This window comes from Strix uralensis, chromosome 1, assembly GCF_047716275.1.
Source record: "Strix uralensis isolate ZFMK-TIS-50842 chromosome 1, bStrUra1, whole genome shotgun sequence".
Taxonomy (NCBI): Eukaryota; Metazoa; Chordata; class Aves; order Strigiformes; family Strigidae; genus Strix; species Strix uralensis.
Genome location: NC_133972.1, coordinates 61,235,907 through 61,254,036, shown reverse-complemented (window position 1 = coordinate 61,254,036; position 18,130 = coordinate 61,235,907). Strand labels below are relative to the sequence as shown.

General features: G+C 38.5%; 1 protein-coding gene across 3 annotated transcripts in view; it reads right to left on the bottom strand.

Moving 5' to 3' along the window:
• Positions 1 to 18,130, bottom strand: part of PTPRN2 (protein tyrosine phosphatase receptor type N2) — a 691,070-nt gene that overhangs the window by 244,140 nt on the left and 428,800 nt on the right. For all 3 annotated transcript variants that reach the window (XM_074868529.1, XM_074868546.1, XM_074868538.1), the window contains one exon: positions 4,668 to 4,732. In XM_074868529.1, the coding sequence (XP_074724630.1) occupies positions 4,668 to 4,732 (65 nt within the window). The remainder of the gene's footprint in view (positions 1 to 4,667; positions 4,733 to 18,130) is intronic.

The following is an 18,130-nucleotide window of genomic DNA, read 5'->3' as shown; positions in this document are numbered from 1 at the left end:
TCCTAATATCTAATCTGAATCTACCTTCTTTCAGTTCAAAACTGTTACCCCTCATCATATCACTACAACCCCTGACAAAGAGTCCCTCCCCATCTTTCCTGTAGGCCCCCTTTAAGTACTGGAAGGCTGCTATAAGGTCTCCCCAGAACCTTCTCTTCTCCAGGCTGAACAACTCCAACTCAACCTGTCCTCACAGGGAAGGTGCTCCAGCCCCTTGATCATCTTCGTGGCCTCCTCTGGACTCGTTTGAGCAGGTCCATGTCTTTCTTACGCTGGGGGCATTCAGATAAGTTATTATTATTCAAGTCACAGACTCTTAGCCTACAAAACCTGATATGAATCATTACACTTTCTTGAGCCACTGGAGAGCCTGACCTGTTATTCTGAAATTGGTTTTGGAAATAAATTTCAGCCAAAATTTGGATAAACAGTTATTTTTTCATGCCATAGTAACTGCATTTGAACCATTATTTGAAATTATCTTAAACTGGAGCTGGACTAGAACCAGACAAACTCTGGTCACAGTCATGCTCAGCATGAAATTGAACTGGAAAATACTGCGCTTTTATAATAATTCAAAATTGTTTATGTGAAGAGAAGGAAGGGGCTAAGTTCCTAAAGTATGTGGAAGAAATCCCAGGTTACTCAGAGACCTCTGTGTAGAATGTGATTCATCGTGCCCGCTAGATCCCTTGGTCTGGAGAGCAGCTCCTGGGTTAATATCCAGTTGGACTAATGTTTGTGTGGGACTGGAGCTCCCAAACCCACTGAATCCTGAAAGCTGCTGCTGCTAAGGAGGCTTTCCCTCCATGTGAGACCAAATGCTGTCCCCAAGATCTCACAGCGGTGCTCAGCCATGCAGAGCAACAAGTTCAACTCTTATTTCTCCAAAATGGAATGGTACACATCAAGTTAGGAGATAGGAGAATGGAGTTATGGGTCCTGCTTAAATGCTGTTTAGTGTTCAGGTTTTTTACCAGTACTATACATCTTATGGCATTATGCAAATATACACATACATAACACAACACTTACATTCATACCCTCATGTACACTTAACTATAGGAGGTTCTTGAGCTTCTGAAGATGACCTTAGGACTTCAGAGGTTTATTTCATGTGTGGGAGATCAAATGAAAATACCTCAAAGACAACAGCAGCTTCACTGTATCTGAATAAACAAGAAGCTGTTAAAAGGCTATGATGAATTTGTGTGGCACAAACATGCATGACAATGACTCAGACAAATATTGGAGGGCTACCATGTAGGAGTTTTAGAGCTGTGATAGGTGCTGGAAAACTCCAAAAAGAAATAAACATCTTAGGAAATATAATTCCAGAGGTAGTTAATACTACAGCAACGCATACATCCTCAGGATTTCAGCAGTTATTTCTGGTCTTCTTACACACAAGATAGGCGCAAAAATAATTAGCACTTTAAGAGTGATACGCAGCACATCAAACTCCAATCCAACTCTCTGGATTGTTGAATATTCTGTCAGCAGATGTTAGATGTTGAGGTGGATATGCTGTGGAAGTACCAGCAAGGGTCTGTTGTTTCACAATGACCTGAAAGAAGCTCTGCTTACCCACAGTCCAGAAAATGCTTTTCATTATATCATCCAAACCTTCCCATGAAACATACAGAACTTTTAAATCAACATCCTGACATGAGTAGCTTTTGATGTAGCTTAGGAACTCATTTTTAATCCTGCTAAAGCAGAGCCTACCCTATGTTAACACAATGCAGCTAACCTCAGCTCTATCAAAAAAACTCACTGAAACTGTGGAAAACTTTTACATGACATAAAGATGAACTGTATTGTAGCTGTGGTAGACTCCAGACCTGTCTTGTTAATGACTACATAGAACAAGTTTATGCAGTGACATAAGAGCAATTCATCAGCCCTCCCCGGACTTGACTGAATGTCTCAGTAAGCTTGGTGTGAATTTTATAATCTGTTGTTGAGATGCTTTTGTTGAGATAGAGAGAGAAAGCAAGAGATCGAGGAGCTCTGAGAAGCATTTCTCTTCTCCACAGAGAAAGTTTCCTTCTACCACACCCAAGTCCTGGGTAGTCATTGGTGTCTATACATTTCTTACTGAGGCATAAATCCTGTTATCATAGATCAACACCTAAAACAGATTCCACTGTCCAGAGAAACACATAAATTATTGCTGATCTTAGAACAGTTCCTCCATTTGTTTATACAGCTGCTCCATTTGCCACTAGTATCTCAGCTATATTTCTCTTGAGCTATTTCAGATATGAAACTTGCCATGCAAAATCAATCCTTTTTATTTTACAGTCCTGCAAGTGAAGATTATATATTCATTAACTTTGTCATGAATCTGACCTACTGTTCAAACAAAAAGGCCATTTCTCATTCTGAAACTAAAGAGTTTTTTTCTAAGTACTTTTGATTTGAACATCTTGACTTTGATTTACAGTTACCATTACATATAATTCCATTCCTACAGTGTGAAGAAAAAGAAATCCTTATTCAACAAAAGGCTCCTTCATTATGTTAAAACATGTACTTTCTGTTATTTTAACCCTGTTAAACACCGGGGTGAAGCAAAAACAAACTGCAAAACTGGATTAACATAGTTAGATTTAACCTGAAATAGCCAGAATCTGATACCCTATCAACAAAGAAACAGCTTGGTTACAGCACTCCATTATTTTTCACGTAGGTGAGACTGCAGAAAAGTATTCATTATGTATACAATCATATCTGATAAGACTTATAAAGGGGAATATACACAGCTGGGAGAATTCTCATCCAACAAAATATATAAGCAGCTGAATAAATGTGAAATGTTCTTCCATCAACTTAATGTTCCAAACGACTTGGTCCTTTTGCTGCTGATCACCATATCTCAGATGTAACTTGGAATATAATTAGGCTGAAATGTCTGCTTCCCTTCACTTTTTGCCTTCTAAAAATATATATTTGGCAGAGTGTAAAGCAGAACTTTCTGTCAGTCTTTATTAATCCAAGTAGTATCACCAGTTTTTTTAAAAGCTATGATAGCCTAAATATATGGGAGGTGAGTGCTACAGTGACTTTTACTAAACCAAGCACAAGAGCCAGACTGGGGAGATCTCTAGGTGAAAAACTTGAGCATTTTTTCCAGTTCTATTAGCTGGTTAAAAAAACTAGGAAGTCCTTGAGGCTGTAGCTCCAGTACGTCCTTAGACTACCATGGTTAGAACAACCCTATTACTACAATGTGGATTAATGATGCACTTAACAGGTGCCAACTTCTTGCATTTCAAATATCCAAAAGTGCTTTCTTTTTCCATTGACCACATATGAGATAACAATTCATTTAACAGTAAGCATCTGAAGTGAAATGGGCTTTCATTTTCCAGCTGACTTTGAAGCCAGCTGGAATCCATTCAGTGGCTGGAATCGGACAAAATACATGGAGGTATTTCATTAGCATGAGGAGTCCCATTGGGTAAAATTGTACTGAATGTGGTTTCCATTGTCTGTGCCATAGACCTGGTTCTCCTGTTATTTAGCAGAAACCAGGGCTTGCAGATAGCACAAACACAAACTTCACTCTGGCTTGAAGTCAGGACACAGCCCGAGGTGCACAGCCACATTCCAGGATACACTTCCCAGCTCTTGAGGTTATGGACCCTTGACAACCTCAACTAGTTAAATCAGCTACAGTTAAGAAGAGATGCTGACTTTCATTTTCTGATGATTTCACCTATGTTTGTTTCCAAGTTCTAACTCTTACAGCTTTGACCCTGAACATCTCGGCGGGTCTCAGTATTGGTACCTCTTCAGGACCAAGTCTTTTAATAATGTGAATAAAGTTGCACAAAGAACCTCAGAAATCCTGGCAATTTAAGTTCTTAGGCATGAATAAAAATTAGAAATATAAAAAAGAAAATCAGTAAAAAAAAGAAAAAATAAATTCCTTCAGTATATTACAAGTTAGCAATTCATTATTCTTAATACTGAGAATAATGTAATCACAAGAAAATGACATTTGTCTAGCTCTGTGAGCATTCACCACTAGCAAAATTACTTAAATGAAAAGGAAAAAAATAAAGATAACTGTGTACACAAAATTAGCACGAGAATTAGCAATCAACTGTAGTTCATACAAGGTTCTTAGCAGATAGCATCATCTTTATTAATAAATGATGAACTGCTTAGTGGAGTTTTTGCTTAGTGATATCACCACAATAACAGACACATGTTTTATTTATGTTTCAAGTTACATCCAAAATAAGCAACTCATTCACTGTCAGATTCTCTCTAACATCTGAAGACTCTTTACCCCAAATTTAAACTTTCATTGATTTAGATGAGATAGCACTCCATCAGAACCAAGGGGAATAATACGGTAACTTCAGTTGCTGTGCAAAAATCTTTGGGGATTTTGTCCCTGTGATACAACAAAGCAAAAAACTGCATTTTTTAAAGCTGGCTGCACTTTTCTCATAAGGATGGTATTTTTTTCTCTGTGGGATACAGCACTATTTGTGCAGCAGATTGTATTTTGACAGATGCAACTGTATCATAAAAAGGCCCTTAGCACTATCAGAGTGGTAGCTCACAAACATTCATGAGCTCCAGGATTTCTCAAAAAAACCCAACAATTAAAATATTTTTGAGAGTGTAAAATGCCCCAAGCCACTTACCTCCCCCACACCAGTCTGCAGAATTTTCAGTCCAGTTGTTTTTTCAAGCTTCTCTTTGTTTATGGCTGTAAGGAAAATTAAGATTGAAAGAGTTATGGGAGAGCTGGAATATGCATGATTTCGTAGCATTTACAATATAATCAACCTTCTTTCCTCCATCAGTAAATTCATGACAGTTCCTACCTATGCCACCTGTAGAATATCTGTTCCTGATAACTCTGCTAGTCAGTTTTTTTAATGCATAGGTATGCTAGTAATTGTTCATTATTATGTGAAAAAGAAAGCCAAACTAATTCTAGTTCCCTTGTATACACAGTATCACACACATTTAACACATATACACAATATGTTTGGAAAGTTCTCTTCAGTGGAAACTTCCCACTGTCTTCCTTCCAGTGAAGAGCAGGGCAGCACCTTACCATTACAAGAGCACTGTCACTGTGTAGGACACTTCACAACAAATACAGACTCTTACCTAGCAGGTAAGATAAATAGTTATTTCACAACATTGGCACACCATGCACAATGGTTTGTTTTTTTTTTTAAATTTAGTTTTTTCTTATTTATCAGCTTCTATATCAGTATAAACATTCAAACCAAAAATAATGTAACCCAGCATAAAACAGCTAAATGCAAAACAGAGGTAGTAATCACTAAGATTACATCTATATTTGCAACCCAAACATGCCCAGGGCATGAACTTGAGCACTGTCTTACCATTGCCCATACTTTTAAATCATTACTATTGTCTTCACATGATTTTGGCCTTTGCCCACTAGTATTCTCACAAAACAATGCCCATCCACAGTTCTGGGGACAGCACAAGAATAAGATTATTCCCAGCTGAGGGTATGGGTAAGGTCATCCCATTTTGGATTGGAAGACTTTAACCTTCTAGATGCAAACTGTGTCAGTTGGACTCATGGCCGAAACCCAGGCACCTGGCTTGATTTATTTATGAGTAGAAATGAAGCCTTTCAGCCTTGATAAACTTTCCTCCCTTTAGCAGTCTAGTCATTGACTATGTAATCCAAGTGAGTCATCTATGTTCTCTCTGCAGTCAATGGAAAGGGATGGACATTTAATGTGATGAGTCATTCCACATATTTTACACACATCTGCAGGCACCTATCTCTTTCCTTTGATTAAGGACACAATTTGGATAGACTCAGCTTCTCAATTTAAGTTGTTAAAGGAACCATTCCTGCCAGAAAGGACAAGAAGTGTGGCTGAACATATTGTACACTGTAAATTTACATAAAAATACTGAAAGGAATGAATATATTTTTCTTTCATTTTTGAAAAATACTCTTTAATCATTGCTGTTTGAAACATATTCAAAACAGTTCAGATTGCAGCAGACAATTTTCAGAAGCAATATTATTGTGAACTGATACTTTATTTAGTTTGTCCAAAGTGCAACACAAATGACTCATATTAAGTTTGCCGATGACACCAAGGTGTGTGGTGTGGTTGATACGCTGGAAGGAAGGGATGCCATCCAGAGGGACCTGGACAGGCTGGAGAGTTGGGCCTAGACCAACCTCATGAAGTTTAACAAGGCCAAGTATAAGGTCCTGCACCTGGGCTGGCACGATCCCAAGCACTGATACAGGCTGGGTAATGAGTGGATTGAGAACAGTCCTGGGGAGAAGAACTTGGGCGTGTTGGTGGATGATAAGATCAATATGAGCCAACACTGTGTGTTGGCAGCCCAAAAAGCCAACCAGATTCTGGGCTGCGTCAAAAGAAGTGTGGTCAGTAGGGAGGTGATTCTACCCCTCTACTCTGCCCTCGTGAGACCCCACCTGGAATACTGTGTCCAGCTCTGGAGCACCAATACAAGAAGGATATAGAACTGTTAGAACGAGTCCAGAGGAGGGCTACCAAGATGATCAGAGGGCTGGAACACCTACCCTATGAGGACAGGCTGAGAGAATTGGGCTTGTTCAGCCTGGAAAAGAGAAGGCTCTAGGGAGACCTCATAGTGGCCTTCCAGTACCTGAAGGGCGCCTATAAGAAGTCTGGGGAGGGACTTTTTACAAGGGACTGTAATGATAGGATGAGGGGTAATGGGTGGAAGCTGAGGGAGGGGAGGTTTAGATTAAATATAAGGAAGAAGTTTTTTACTGTGAGGGTGGTGAGGCACTGGAACAGGTTGCCCAAGGAGGTTGTGGATGATCCATCCCTGGAAGTGTTCAGAACTATGTTGGATGGAGCCTTGAGCAACCTGATCTAGTTGAAGGTGTCCCTGCCATAGCAGGGATGTTGGAACTAGACGACCTTTGAGGTCCCTTCCAACCCAAACCATTCTATGATTCTATCATTTCAGAGGCAAATCATATAATTAGGGCTCAATGTCACCTCATATAGCCAAAATGTGGATATATCTCACCTCATATACCCAAAATGCTGGAGAGCAGCTCCTCTGAAAGGGACCTGGGGGTCCTGATGGACAACAAGCTCGATATGTGTGAACAGTGTGGTGCAGCGGCAAAGAAAGCCAACAGGATGTTGGGCTGCATCAACAAGGGCATCATCAGCAGCGATAAAGAAGTCATTACCCTACTTTACTCAGCTCTTGTCAGGACACACCTGGAATACTGTGCTCAGTTTTGGTCCCTGCTATACAAGAAAGGTGTGGACAGTCTGGAGGGTCCAGAGCAGGGCCACAAAGATGATCAAGGGACTGGGAAGCCTGTCATGTGAGGAAAGGCTGAAAGAATTGGGTTTGTTCAGCCTTGAGAAGAGAAGGCTTAGGGGAGACCTTATCACCATGTTCCAGTATTTAAAGGGTGGCTACAAAGAAGCTGAAGACTTCCTTTTTACAAGGAGTCAGATAGAAAAGACAAGGGGTGATGGGTACAAGTTACTCCTGATGAGATTCCAACTGGATACAAGAGGAAAGTTTTTCACTATGAGAACAATCAGCCACTGGAACAATCTTCCCAGGGAAGTGGTGGATTCCTCAACATTGGACACTTTTAAGAATCAGCTGGACAGGGTGTTGGGCCATCTCATCTAGACCGTGCTTTTGCCAAGAAAGGTTGAACCAGATGAAGCTTGAGGTCCCTCCCAACCTGGTATCCTATGACTCTGTGATTCTATGATTCTGGTAAGAGTTTGTATGTGCAAAGACTCAAGAACTGAAACCTCAAGCAATTCTAATACAGAGAAACTTTTCCAACTGCCTTCAGCAAGGGATAAATATTGCCTGTGATTTAAATGGAGAGGAAAGATCTTTTAGACCTGCACAGCTTTAATTTTGCTTCTTTTTAATATGCTACCAGTTAGGCAGATAGGAACATGGAGTTCCAAGCTAAAAAAGCTTAAAGAAATGTTTTGCTGGATGACAGCCTAAAAACTGCATACAATACTCACACGCTTAATACACCATGCTTCACACATTCACAAACATTCCACGCAGAGTCACAGAGACCACATGAGAAGGAGAGCTGCCTGGACAATGTGATTTGAGGCTACATTTTCACCGTGTGGTATATGTTGCACAGTACAAATTTCCAAAAGATAAGTAAATCTTTGCCAACAAGCTCAATTTTCAGCCTTAAGATGGACTCTGGACTATGTCGCTTCACTGATGGTTGATGACCTGCCATGTCACATAGCAACATTCTCCCTTTTGGATGTGCCATTTCACTGCAAAGGTGTATCATGCTACCACACTGACCACCTCACATCCAGCAGAGATATTAAAGGCAGATTTCTGCCAAATGCAAAAATTTAGAAGATTTAAAAAACCAGAAAGCTCCACAGCCTCCTCCAAAGAAACTGAATGGTCCAACATATGAATCTTTTGTAGCTTAGGATAAAGGGAACTGCACAGCAGAGTGGCTGCAAAATAAATGGGTGTAAGTAAACTACAAGGGTTAAATCGCAGTGTGTAATTTCTTACCACATGTACAGGTAACAGAAAATATTTGGTCTGCTGAATCACTGAATTTTATAATTACTATTACATATTTGACCTCCTTTTTATAGCTTTCCTGCAGACCTTAATTATAGATCTTTATATTAAAAAACAACAAAAAAAGTTTACTTAACACTCCCCCTCTCCCCTTTGATATTGGCTAAAACACAAAGGACAGCTTCTGACAGCCATGCTAACATAAACCCTGCCAAAATTAGGCATGACATGTTATTGATTAAATCATAACCTGAAAATGGTCAAGCTCAGGCACTGTTACATTGTGGAGACAGTGGAGAGAAACACAGCAGACAGTCTCCATCATGTTCACTCCAGGTGTGTACAGGAACATATTTTAGCTAACCTTGAGCTCCACAAGCAGTTCAGGAAGGTCAAGAAATCCTGTCAAAAACAGTGGTGCTCAAGCATCAACTACGTATCAAGCAGCTGCTTCAAGCTGCTGAATAGTGAATATAACTACTTAACTTTTTCTATGCATAATTATAACTGAGAATTTAAGACCATAAACCATAGTCAATAGCCTTTAGATAGATGAGGAAGAAGTGGTGGGAAAATAAATTCAGATATTAAGAACAAGCTACTAACCCTTTGAAAATTGGCCTAAATTTTTAAAAAGAATTTTAGTGTACTATATGCAATTTATTCCAATACAAATATACAGCAGATGATGTTTCTGTTGCAAATTTTATGAACAGGAAATGATAATTCTGGGTAACATGGTATACTGCACATTCCATCAAAGTGGATTTTTTTATGGCCACAGTTTAAAGTCCTGAAATGCTAACGGAGGCCTGACAAACTCATGAGCAAAGAGGCATAATAAAAACAGCTATTCAAAAAAAAAAGAAAAAAACCCAACCCACCCCAAACCAGTTAGCAACATATAAATCCCTTTTTTAATCTTCCACCGAAACAAAAAAGGCTTCCAAACACACAAAAAAGGAGGCCTTTAAATTATATTCACTAGATGAAGGATATGCAAATTACCTGAAGAAGCGGAGCCCTATAATGTTCTCAAAATTCTGCAATAGCCTATTTAATTAGTATTTTAATTTATCAGAATAATTCTTTGCACTTGACAATTTATGCAGTATTCCATATAATTAAGCACGTAGCTACAGTGGAATAATTTTGCCTACTCTCTGTATATCAGTTATTTTAACCTGAAAGAATCTGTGGAAGTCTCCTCTGTGATCTAAATTACAATGGGGACAGCTTAATGGCTTTGCTCTATTAGAGAGCACGATGAGGGTGTTACTGAGTGTTTAAGGGTAGGGATTGTCACTGTTCATAGCTTCACTAACCTGAGGGAGGTCTGATGTGTTTTCTGAGGGCTAACATTTATTTCCTTCAGCAAAGTTATCTGTCAGTGGCATAGTCAGGAATTTGAGTGTCTAGTGGTGTAGTTGGCAGGTTTAACCTTAGAGTCTACTGGTTATTAGAAGTAAGTTATACAGGGCTTCAAGCAGAACTCTGGTCTCATTATAGCACTTCTGGAAGAAGGAAGCCCTGAGAAATGAGTGGACAAAGGTTTGCTATAAAGCAGATTGCCAAGCACAAATGCACCCTCCAGCTTACTCATGGAAGTGCACAGTGGCACAAGTGAGAAGAGGGAAAGGTTTCTGCAGGAGGCTTCCTTGGTCTGTATCCCATGCTGCTTCAGGATTTACCTGCTCCAGAGAAGAAACCATCCTTAAATATAATAAGCGTTTGTGGGAAACCTTATTTTTTTTTTTTTCTGCGAATCTGACTTTGAGAGTGTGCTGTATTTAATTAAATGTAGGAAAAAAAGTACTTAGAGTCATATGATTTCCCTGACCTCTATTACATACCCATTTTAGAATGAGCCAATTCATGCCTTAGACTCACTATAATGACTGGACCTCCAGTCAATAAAGTGGTGGGGGGCAATTAATTCAGATTTACTGTAGGCTGTCAGATGAATTCTACAACAACTTTCTTCTTCCTAACAGCTTGTTGCAAAGCTCCTTTCATAGAGCCACACTCAGAAGAATTTCATTTTTTTCCCCCTCTTTGAGGAAAGAGAAAAGGGGGAAGGGAAATCCAGAGATAAGACAGCTTTTAACTTTTTAACAAGTTTCCCAAATCTAAGAGAAGAAGATGTTGCATCTACATCAAGTTAGTCTTTGCATTCTCCTCCCCTACAAAGAACCCCCCAATTATATGGAAAGTTTCTCCATAGGGTGGACCAGAAAGACTGCCTTTATATGTGGCAGACCCACACACTGTGCCATGCATATACATAACAGATACTAAAACCTTTGTCTCTTGCAATTCAATGAAAATGCATTCCTATAATATTTGGGCTCTCTCCCTGTTGAGAACACAGTCCCAGAGTAAACTTGCCTTTGCACAGTTAATGCACCTCCTGAAACTACTGAGGTATTCAGACCACTAAATGAGAATGGGACAGAGGAAAACCACACTGTCAGTTCAGCACTCTCTAAGTCTTAAACTACAGAACAGCCTGATGTTACATAGGTTTTCCCCACCTCGTTCACTTTCCTTTGTTGGAAGTAATTAAAAAGCACTTTAATGAACTTTGAATTAGATATATATGTATGACTATGTTCGGAAGAACAGACTTTCTGCAATGTAAGATAAACTCTCCCTGACTTTGGTGTATGTCTACAGGGTGGTGTGTGGAGACCCTGTGCCCAGCCCTGGGTGCTTCTTCCAGGGGCTACAGCCTGTGAATCTGTAACTCCTCTCCCTGGGCAGGAGTAGCATCATGTTGTAAGTAAATAAGTCAAAAACACAACATGAGCATTCAAAATGCTCCAGCTTGAAATAAAAAAAAAAAACACTCAAGTGGCCAGATACATGGAGAAGAAGGTTCCCTTTACTAAATTTTGCAATTCAATTAGTGAGGGACAAGTAAACAGGCTGCGGGCAAAAGGTATTTTGTCTTCCAATCTTTACTGGTTGATGGCGTGAGATGGTGGTTTCATGTGTAATTTCTAGTTAACTGGTAGCCAGGCCTGGAATGAAAATGGTTGCAGAAAAGTCAAAGCCGCATAGCTGTACTAGCGACAGCCTGCTAAATATTATGTCATATTCAATTTTCAAGTCATTTTTCAAATGATTTTAATTAGATATTGTTTCAATCTCATGTGCATTAATTTAATTTCTGATATCAACATTTCAGCTTTCAATCTGTTCAGATGCAGCACCTCTCAGCCTGGAGTAATTTAAAATATTGTTTTCATCTCCAGCAATTTTGAGGGCACACATCCTTTACAACCTGCTCTAGCCAATAAAATCAGCAGATGGAAATTCAGGCCATGCTCACCACTCCCAGTGCACCTTTGCATTCTACCAGTTTTTGGTACAAGACAGCCAAATCTCCATGCACACACTCGAGGAATTTTCCATCTCTGTTTGTCTTTAATTCTGTTCAAAAAATATACACAAAATTCATTTATCAGGCAATAGCAGCACTGCATGTTGCCATAAGAGAAAAATTGGCCCATACTTGAGTAGCTGGCAAGAGCTATATATTTCTTTAAATTCATTCACTAAAACAACATAATCTTTCCTCTCCAAACCATCTACCTCCCATGTCCCTCATGTCCCATAGTCAGATAATATTCAAGGATAGAGCAGCAAAGGCCTGATACAACAGGACCTCATGTAACTGTCTGTTTGCTTAGATTAGGTATGTTTGGGTATGTTTAGGATATATGCAAAATATTTTTGTATTTCTCTGGAGCTTTTTTGTTAATGGTGGGATCCATCTCTACTAACTTTGCTGTCTCAGCTAAGAAATCATTCAAGGTTCCCTCAGTAGTCAAGAGAAGTAAATAAGTATAACCAGAGATTGACTTATCCCATCCTGAGATAGGTATCATTTATTCATCATATATAAATATAGGCCTGGAAAGGCCTGTTGGGTCAACCAATCTTTTTTTTTTTTTTTTTTTTCCACAGTCATACCCTTGTAAGAAACATGTGTATATAAGCTTCAAAATACTTCAGCAGTAAAACAGTCCTATAGACAATGCCATGGCTACAGAGAGGAATTTTCAAGGTGTGGTGTCAATGTGATGGTTCTGTTCTTGAAGTATGAACAAAACCAGTTTATATGAATTAGAACTGTAGAAATGAAAAACCTTTATCTATTCTAAATATTTTCTTGCAGAACTTCAGAAACCCATTATCAAAAATATTCATCTAAATAATGTAAGGAAGTTGTGTCCCTCAATAGAAGAGTTTTGAGTACTAACAACAAAAAAATAACCATGCTTTGGCTATGTATGTTTTACAAATACAGAATGTATTTTAATGAATTCTTAATAGTGACAATTTTTAATACTATTGACCATTTTAACAGTGAAAATTCAATGCTGCAAGTTACTTGATGGAGCGCAGGGCATGTATATGTAACGATTTGCTTGCATACTTAAAACACTTATCCATTATTTATAGCCAAAGGTGTACCAATTCAGCCAGAGTTAGCAGAAAATGAAAAAAAAAAAGTGTCATTCCACCTTTCACATCAAAATTTGTTCACATAAATACTCTTTGACAAGTTTCAGCTCAGTATGGAAAATTCAGATAAAACAACCTGCAGTATGTTGAGCTGAAGCTAGAGCAGAATACATTCAAGTAGACCGAAGTCTGCCACAGTGCAAGTGCAGACAATTTTTCTCAGCAAGCTTCTTTCTGGGCTTATTGCTAATGTCTAGATCAATTTTTAATTATTCTTTTTAAAGTCCCAGTTAGCTTAACGTTAAAGTTCACCATCGTAGGTTCAATCTTAACATTTACAAATTAGAAGGCAAGATTCGTGATCCCAGGGGATGGCCAGGTAAGAAGGACCACCTGGACCTCTCTCAGCCCTTTTCAGTGCAGACAAGTCTTTGCCTCCTCATCTTCACAGCACTGGGGAAAGTAGCACTTCATAAAATGAGCTTAAGGCCACAGTTTCTTTCCTTTTAAATAGACAGGTTTTTGCAATAGTATTATAAAAGAACAGTTTTGCTGTCTTCTTTTATTTATAGTCAAGAATTCAACAGATTGCTTTAATTTTCTTGTGATGAAAATACTACCAAAAAATCAAACAGATAATAGCAGGTATTCTGGTTTTGTATTTGCTTTTTGCTTCTATTTGAATATTCTCTTCTTCCATATACCGCATTTTGATCCCTCAGGATATCCACTGCATCTCCTTTCTGTGTTTTATCATTTTTAAGTAAGAACCATCTGTCCTCTTTAAAAATATAAACTTTTATGTAAGATCCATTCCTTGTCCTTTTAATGCTTTAGAAAAAGTAGAAAAATTATAAGGTTCTATGGCCACCTCCATGTAATAGGAACAAAAATATTTACCTACCTAGTATCCAGGAATAGTAGTTTTCTCTCCCATTCTTGCTTTTCTAGCAATATTAACTGTGGTGGTTTATAAGCAGAAAGAACCATCAAAGTGATCCAGAAGTTGCTACTTACAGTTGTAGCTTTGTAGAAACTCAGGAAACCCAGTTAACTGGAATTTAACTGACCTTGTGTGGTTTCTTTAGAATAGATGATGTGTCATTAGGGCAAGGGAGAGGACTAAACCATCTCTCCAGAAGCTTACCAGCTACTTTTTCTACAGCTTCTATTATTTTTTAACATAAAACAAACCAAAGGGCTCAGGAGAAGAAAATCAAGAATAGTCATTGCACTTTTAAAGAAGTGATCCACTCCTCCTGAGGGTCTCCCTTAAAAGTACACTGACCCTCTTTGATATTATAATACATAATATTTAAAAATACACATATTGGCTTCTAATTATTAATCCTCATCTTTGTTATGCTGTACTTTTTTAGTGTTCTTCTGCTTGCACCACTTTGAGTCTTCTCATGTAAGCAGCCCGAAATGTATGAGTTATTCTTGCTCTTATTTAAAATCTGTCAAAATCTTTGGATGGACACTGTAGTGTGTTTGCACCGGTATATGAAAAATTTAAGGGGCACTACCACTAATTCTCAGCATGCCAAACTGTTGTTATTTTTAATAAATACACATTCAAGAGCTGTCATTTTTTTCAGGCATTTCCTCAGTTGATAAAACAGTACCCTGTAGGTTCATTTCTTTAATGATCCAAAGCACAACTTCAAGCCACATTATTTGTTATTCATCTACAACTACACTTAATGTCATCCTTGTGGCACAAATGTAACAAGACTGAGCTGGGAAAACATTAGCAATATTTCAACTGACTGGCTCACTAAATCATGAATAACACAGCTAATGCACAAGGTCATTCACTAACAAAATCTATTTGCCATGCCTCAGAATAAAATGAAAATATTTATTACCAAGGATGCCACTAGTAACAGGAGTCACAATAAAGCTTTCAGGTGAGAGTGAATAGGGACGATGTTATCTTGCCCATTGTTTCTCACAATAATTTTTCATAATTCTGCCTTAATGAAAACTTTGAAGGCTACTTTGTTACCTTTAAAAGAATTTCTTTCAAATCAGCAAGAAGTGGAAGAATCAGTGAAGTCTGCTTATAGTTCAGAAATATAAGCCAAATATTTTTAAAAGAATATAAACTTTAATCATATAATTAAAAAGCATTATGTTTATCCTTGGATGGGTGAAATGCAAAATAAGGAAGATAAATGCTTGTTTGCAGAGATAGCTGGGTCCTAATGGCATTTACAGAATTCGCATGTGCATGTGTGTGTGCTGGTATGCACATTTGATGGGAATGAGGAGAAGAATTTAAGAGGAAAGATCTATGTGCGTTAAGAATGGCTACTTTGCAGATCCTGAGGATACTCAAAATATTATCATTTCATCACCTACAAATTCTTTTCATGGCCAGGATTGTCATGGTAAAGGCACTGTACAAACACACATCTAGGTGGTTCCTGTGCAGAAGCGCTTATATCTACCAAACAATTGGAGACAGTAAATTGCTACAGAGAGAAGTACAGATAACAAGGATTTGATATTAGGCAACATGACAGCAGAATACCAAAGCAGCATCCATCCACACAACATTCTTTCTCTTACTATTTGGCACAGGAAGTGATGTGATCAGCTAAACCTTATGAATCCTTGGAAAGCTGCAGCACTTTCACCATTACGCTGTTTAAAGAAGCAGAAGAGAATTATTGGCAAGGTTTAAAATATAGGAAAATGGCAGGAAAGGGCACTCTGATCAGCTCTCCCAGAAGCGCTGGAAGCCAAGGCAAAGTTTTTCTTTTCTGTAATTGGAGTGACAGAGAGGTCTCTCTTTTGCAGTAGGCGTAACCCAGTATTTACTGGCATGAGTTTCTGCTGGTACTCTCTCTCCTCTAACAAAATTTTCATTTTTACATTTTTTCAAAAATGAAAACATTTTTTAGGCCTCCCTACAAAGTGTAAAAAAAAGATACCTGGACTGTCCCACTCCCTGTGGTGCCAGTTCAATCTGAGCGGATTATAAATCAGATTATAAACTTCTCATTGGGCAAAATGCTGTTTTGTTTCTCAGATCTCTGTGCACTTTGTGGGACAATCCTACATTCAGAAAGAAAAGCATTTCTGTCATGCTGGGTTTTTTTAAAGAAAACATATGCAAGTGCAGAAACATTACAGTGAAAGAATATAGATGAATTGACAGAGTGTGAGTCTGTGGACTAATACTGTGTATCAGGAGCTAGCCCTGCTGGTAAAAGAGTTTACTGTCCACCAAAATGCCAGCTATGCACTCTTGTGAGTAGCCCCTTACTTTTTTTTTTTTTTTTTTTAAATGTGCATCATTAGCAAAAGATCTGCTATTTAAACTGAGTTTACCTGGTAAATTTTGACTGACAGGGTTTAGAGAATGATCACAGGAGCAGTTCCACCAGCAGATACAAGACAGCAGTAACCTCTGTCAAGGGTACGATAACCTCTTTCATTGGCACTGATGCATTCAAAAGAGGACATTGGCCCACAGCCTTTATGAGACTGTCAGACTTGTATGGATTATGCAATTTAACACATAGAAATCATTACTGCATACAATTTACGATAAATGTAAATGAAATGCCTATCCGCTTTATGCATACATGGGCATAGGTCACTATTAGAGTGCCAGCAATTTCAAGCAATTTCTGCATGCAATTTTCTGCAAAAATTAGCACAATAGCTTCCTTATGGGGTGAAAATCTATAGGAGAGTTAAAAGCTTGGTGAAATGTTTTCTGACTTCTCTCTGACTGCTCCATTTGGCAGGCAGACTTTCTCCTACCAAGACAGGCTGTAAAGTACACCTGATGCTATGCACAGAGCCATCCCTGCAGCACTCTCCCCCCCGACTGCATGGCCATAGTGCAGGCTTGTTTTGAGAGCTTCCCCTTGATGCAAATATATGGAAAGCAGCCTTAAAAGAAATATTTGCTACTGAAAAAGAAAGGTGGCTATTACAAGGGCAGAACAGATAATGACTTCCTCAGGAAAGAATTTTGTGAGAAAGTGGTTTGCATATTTCCTGACCCCCTTGCTTTTGTAGACTGCTGGATCCGTGACTGATTTCTAAAAGAGAAGATGCTCTTGTGAAAGCATTTTAAAATTCCTTTTTTTAATATATATATATCATATGCTAGAGCCCTTTGCCTTATAAATACTTACAATAACCTACACATACAACATGTATGTCTCAATATAAGATACATACATATAGCTTATTCCACCCACTACTCTTCAAAAATGAATACAGAACAGTAGTATAAACATAAATTAAGTATGAGGTATACATCTCCACCAATCAAGATTAATGTATATTATTATCCCTTGACCCCTTCTTAATGTTCCATTTTACCATGTTTCTAAAATATTTATACCATACAGGGTGTTAAATTATAGCAATTAAGACCATAGTATGGTTTTATTAATATTTCATCAAGAATGTTTCATAATTTGAATTTCCCTGGTGACCTTCTGTTGCTTTGCTGTACACTGTGGGGATGGAGGGCATTTCTGTCTTGTTCTTCTTCATCTTTGCAGAACTTTACCAGCATTTTGCTTTATTTAGTCAGATGCAGTGTTTTGCAGCTACTGATTGCAACTATCTGGTGGCTGACTCATAATATTTTCAGGTTCTTTATGTCCAGTTCTGGATCTCCAGCACAACAAAGACATCAGCAAAACTGAGGGACCAGAGAAGGGCCACCAAAGGGACTGGAGCATGAATTCAAGGAGAAGCTGAGACCGATGGGTCTGTTCAGTCTGGAGAAGAGAAGTCTAAATAGCGATTTAACTGCTGCTGACTGCTACTTGGGTGGGATTATAAAAAAGATGGAACTAGACTTTGCAGAGACTCATACCAAAAGCACTAGGGTAAAGTGCTACAAAGGAAATTCTGGTTAGACAGAAGGAAAAAACTATTTTTTGAGTGAGTATGTGATGACTGAGTGTTGGAACAGGCTGCCCTGAGAGGCTGTAGAATCTTTATTTGTTGAGATTTCCATAATTCAGGTGGAGCAGGGCCCCAGGAAGCCAAATTTCAGATTTGGCACTGCTGTACATTGATTGTT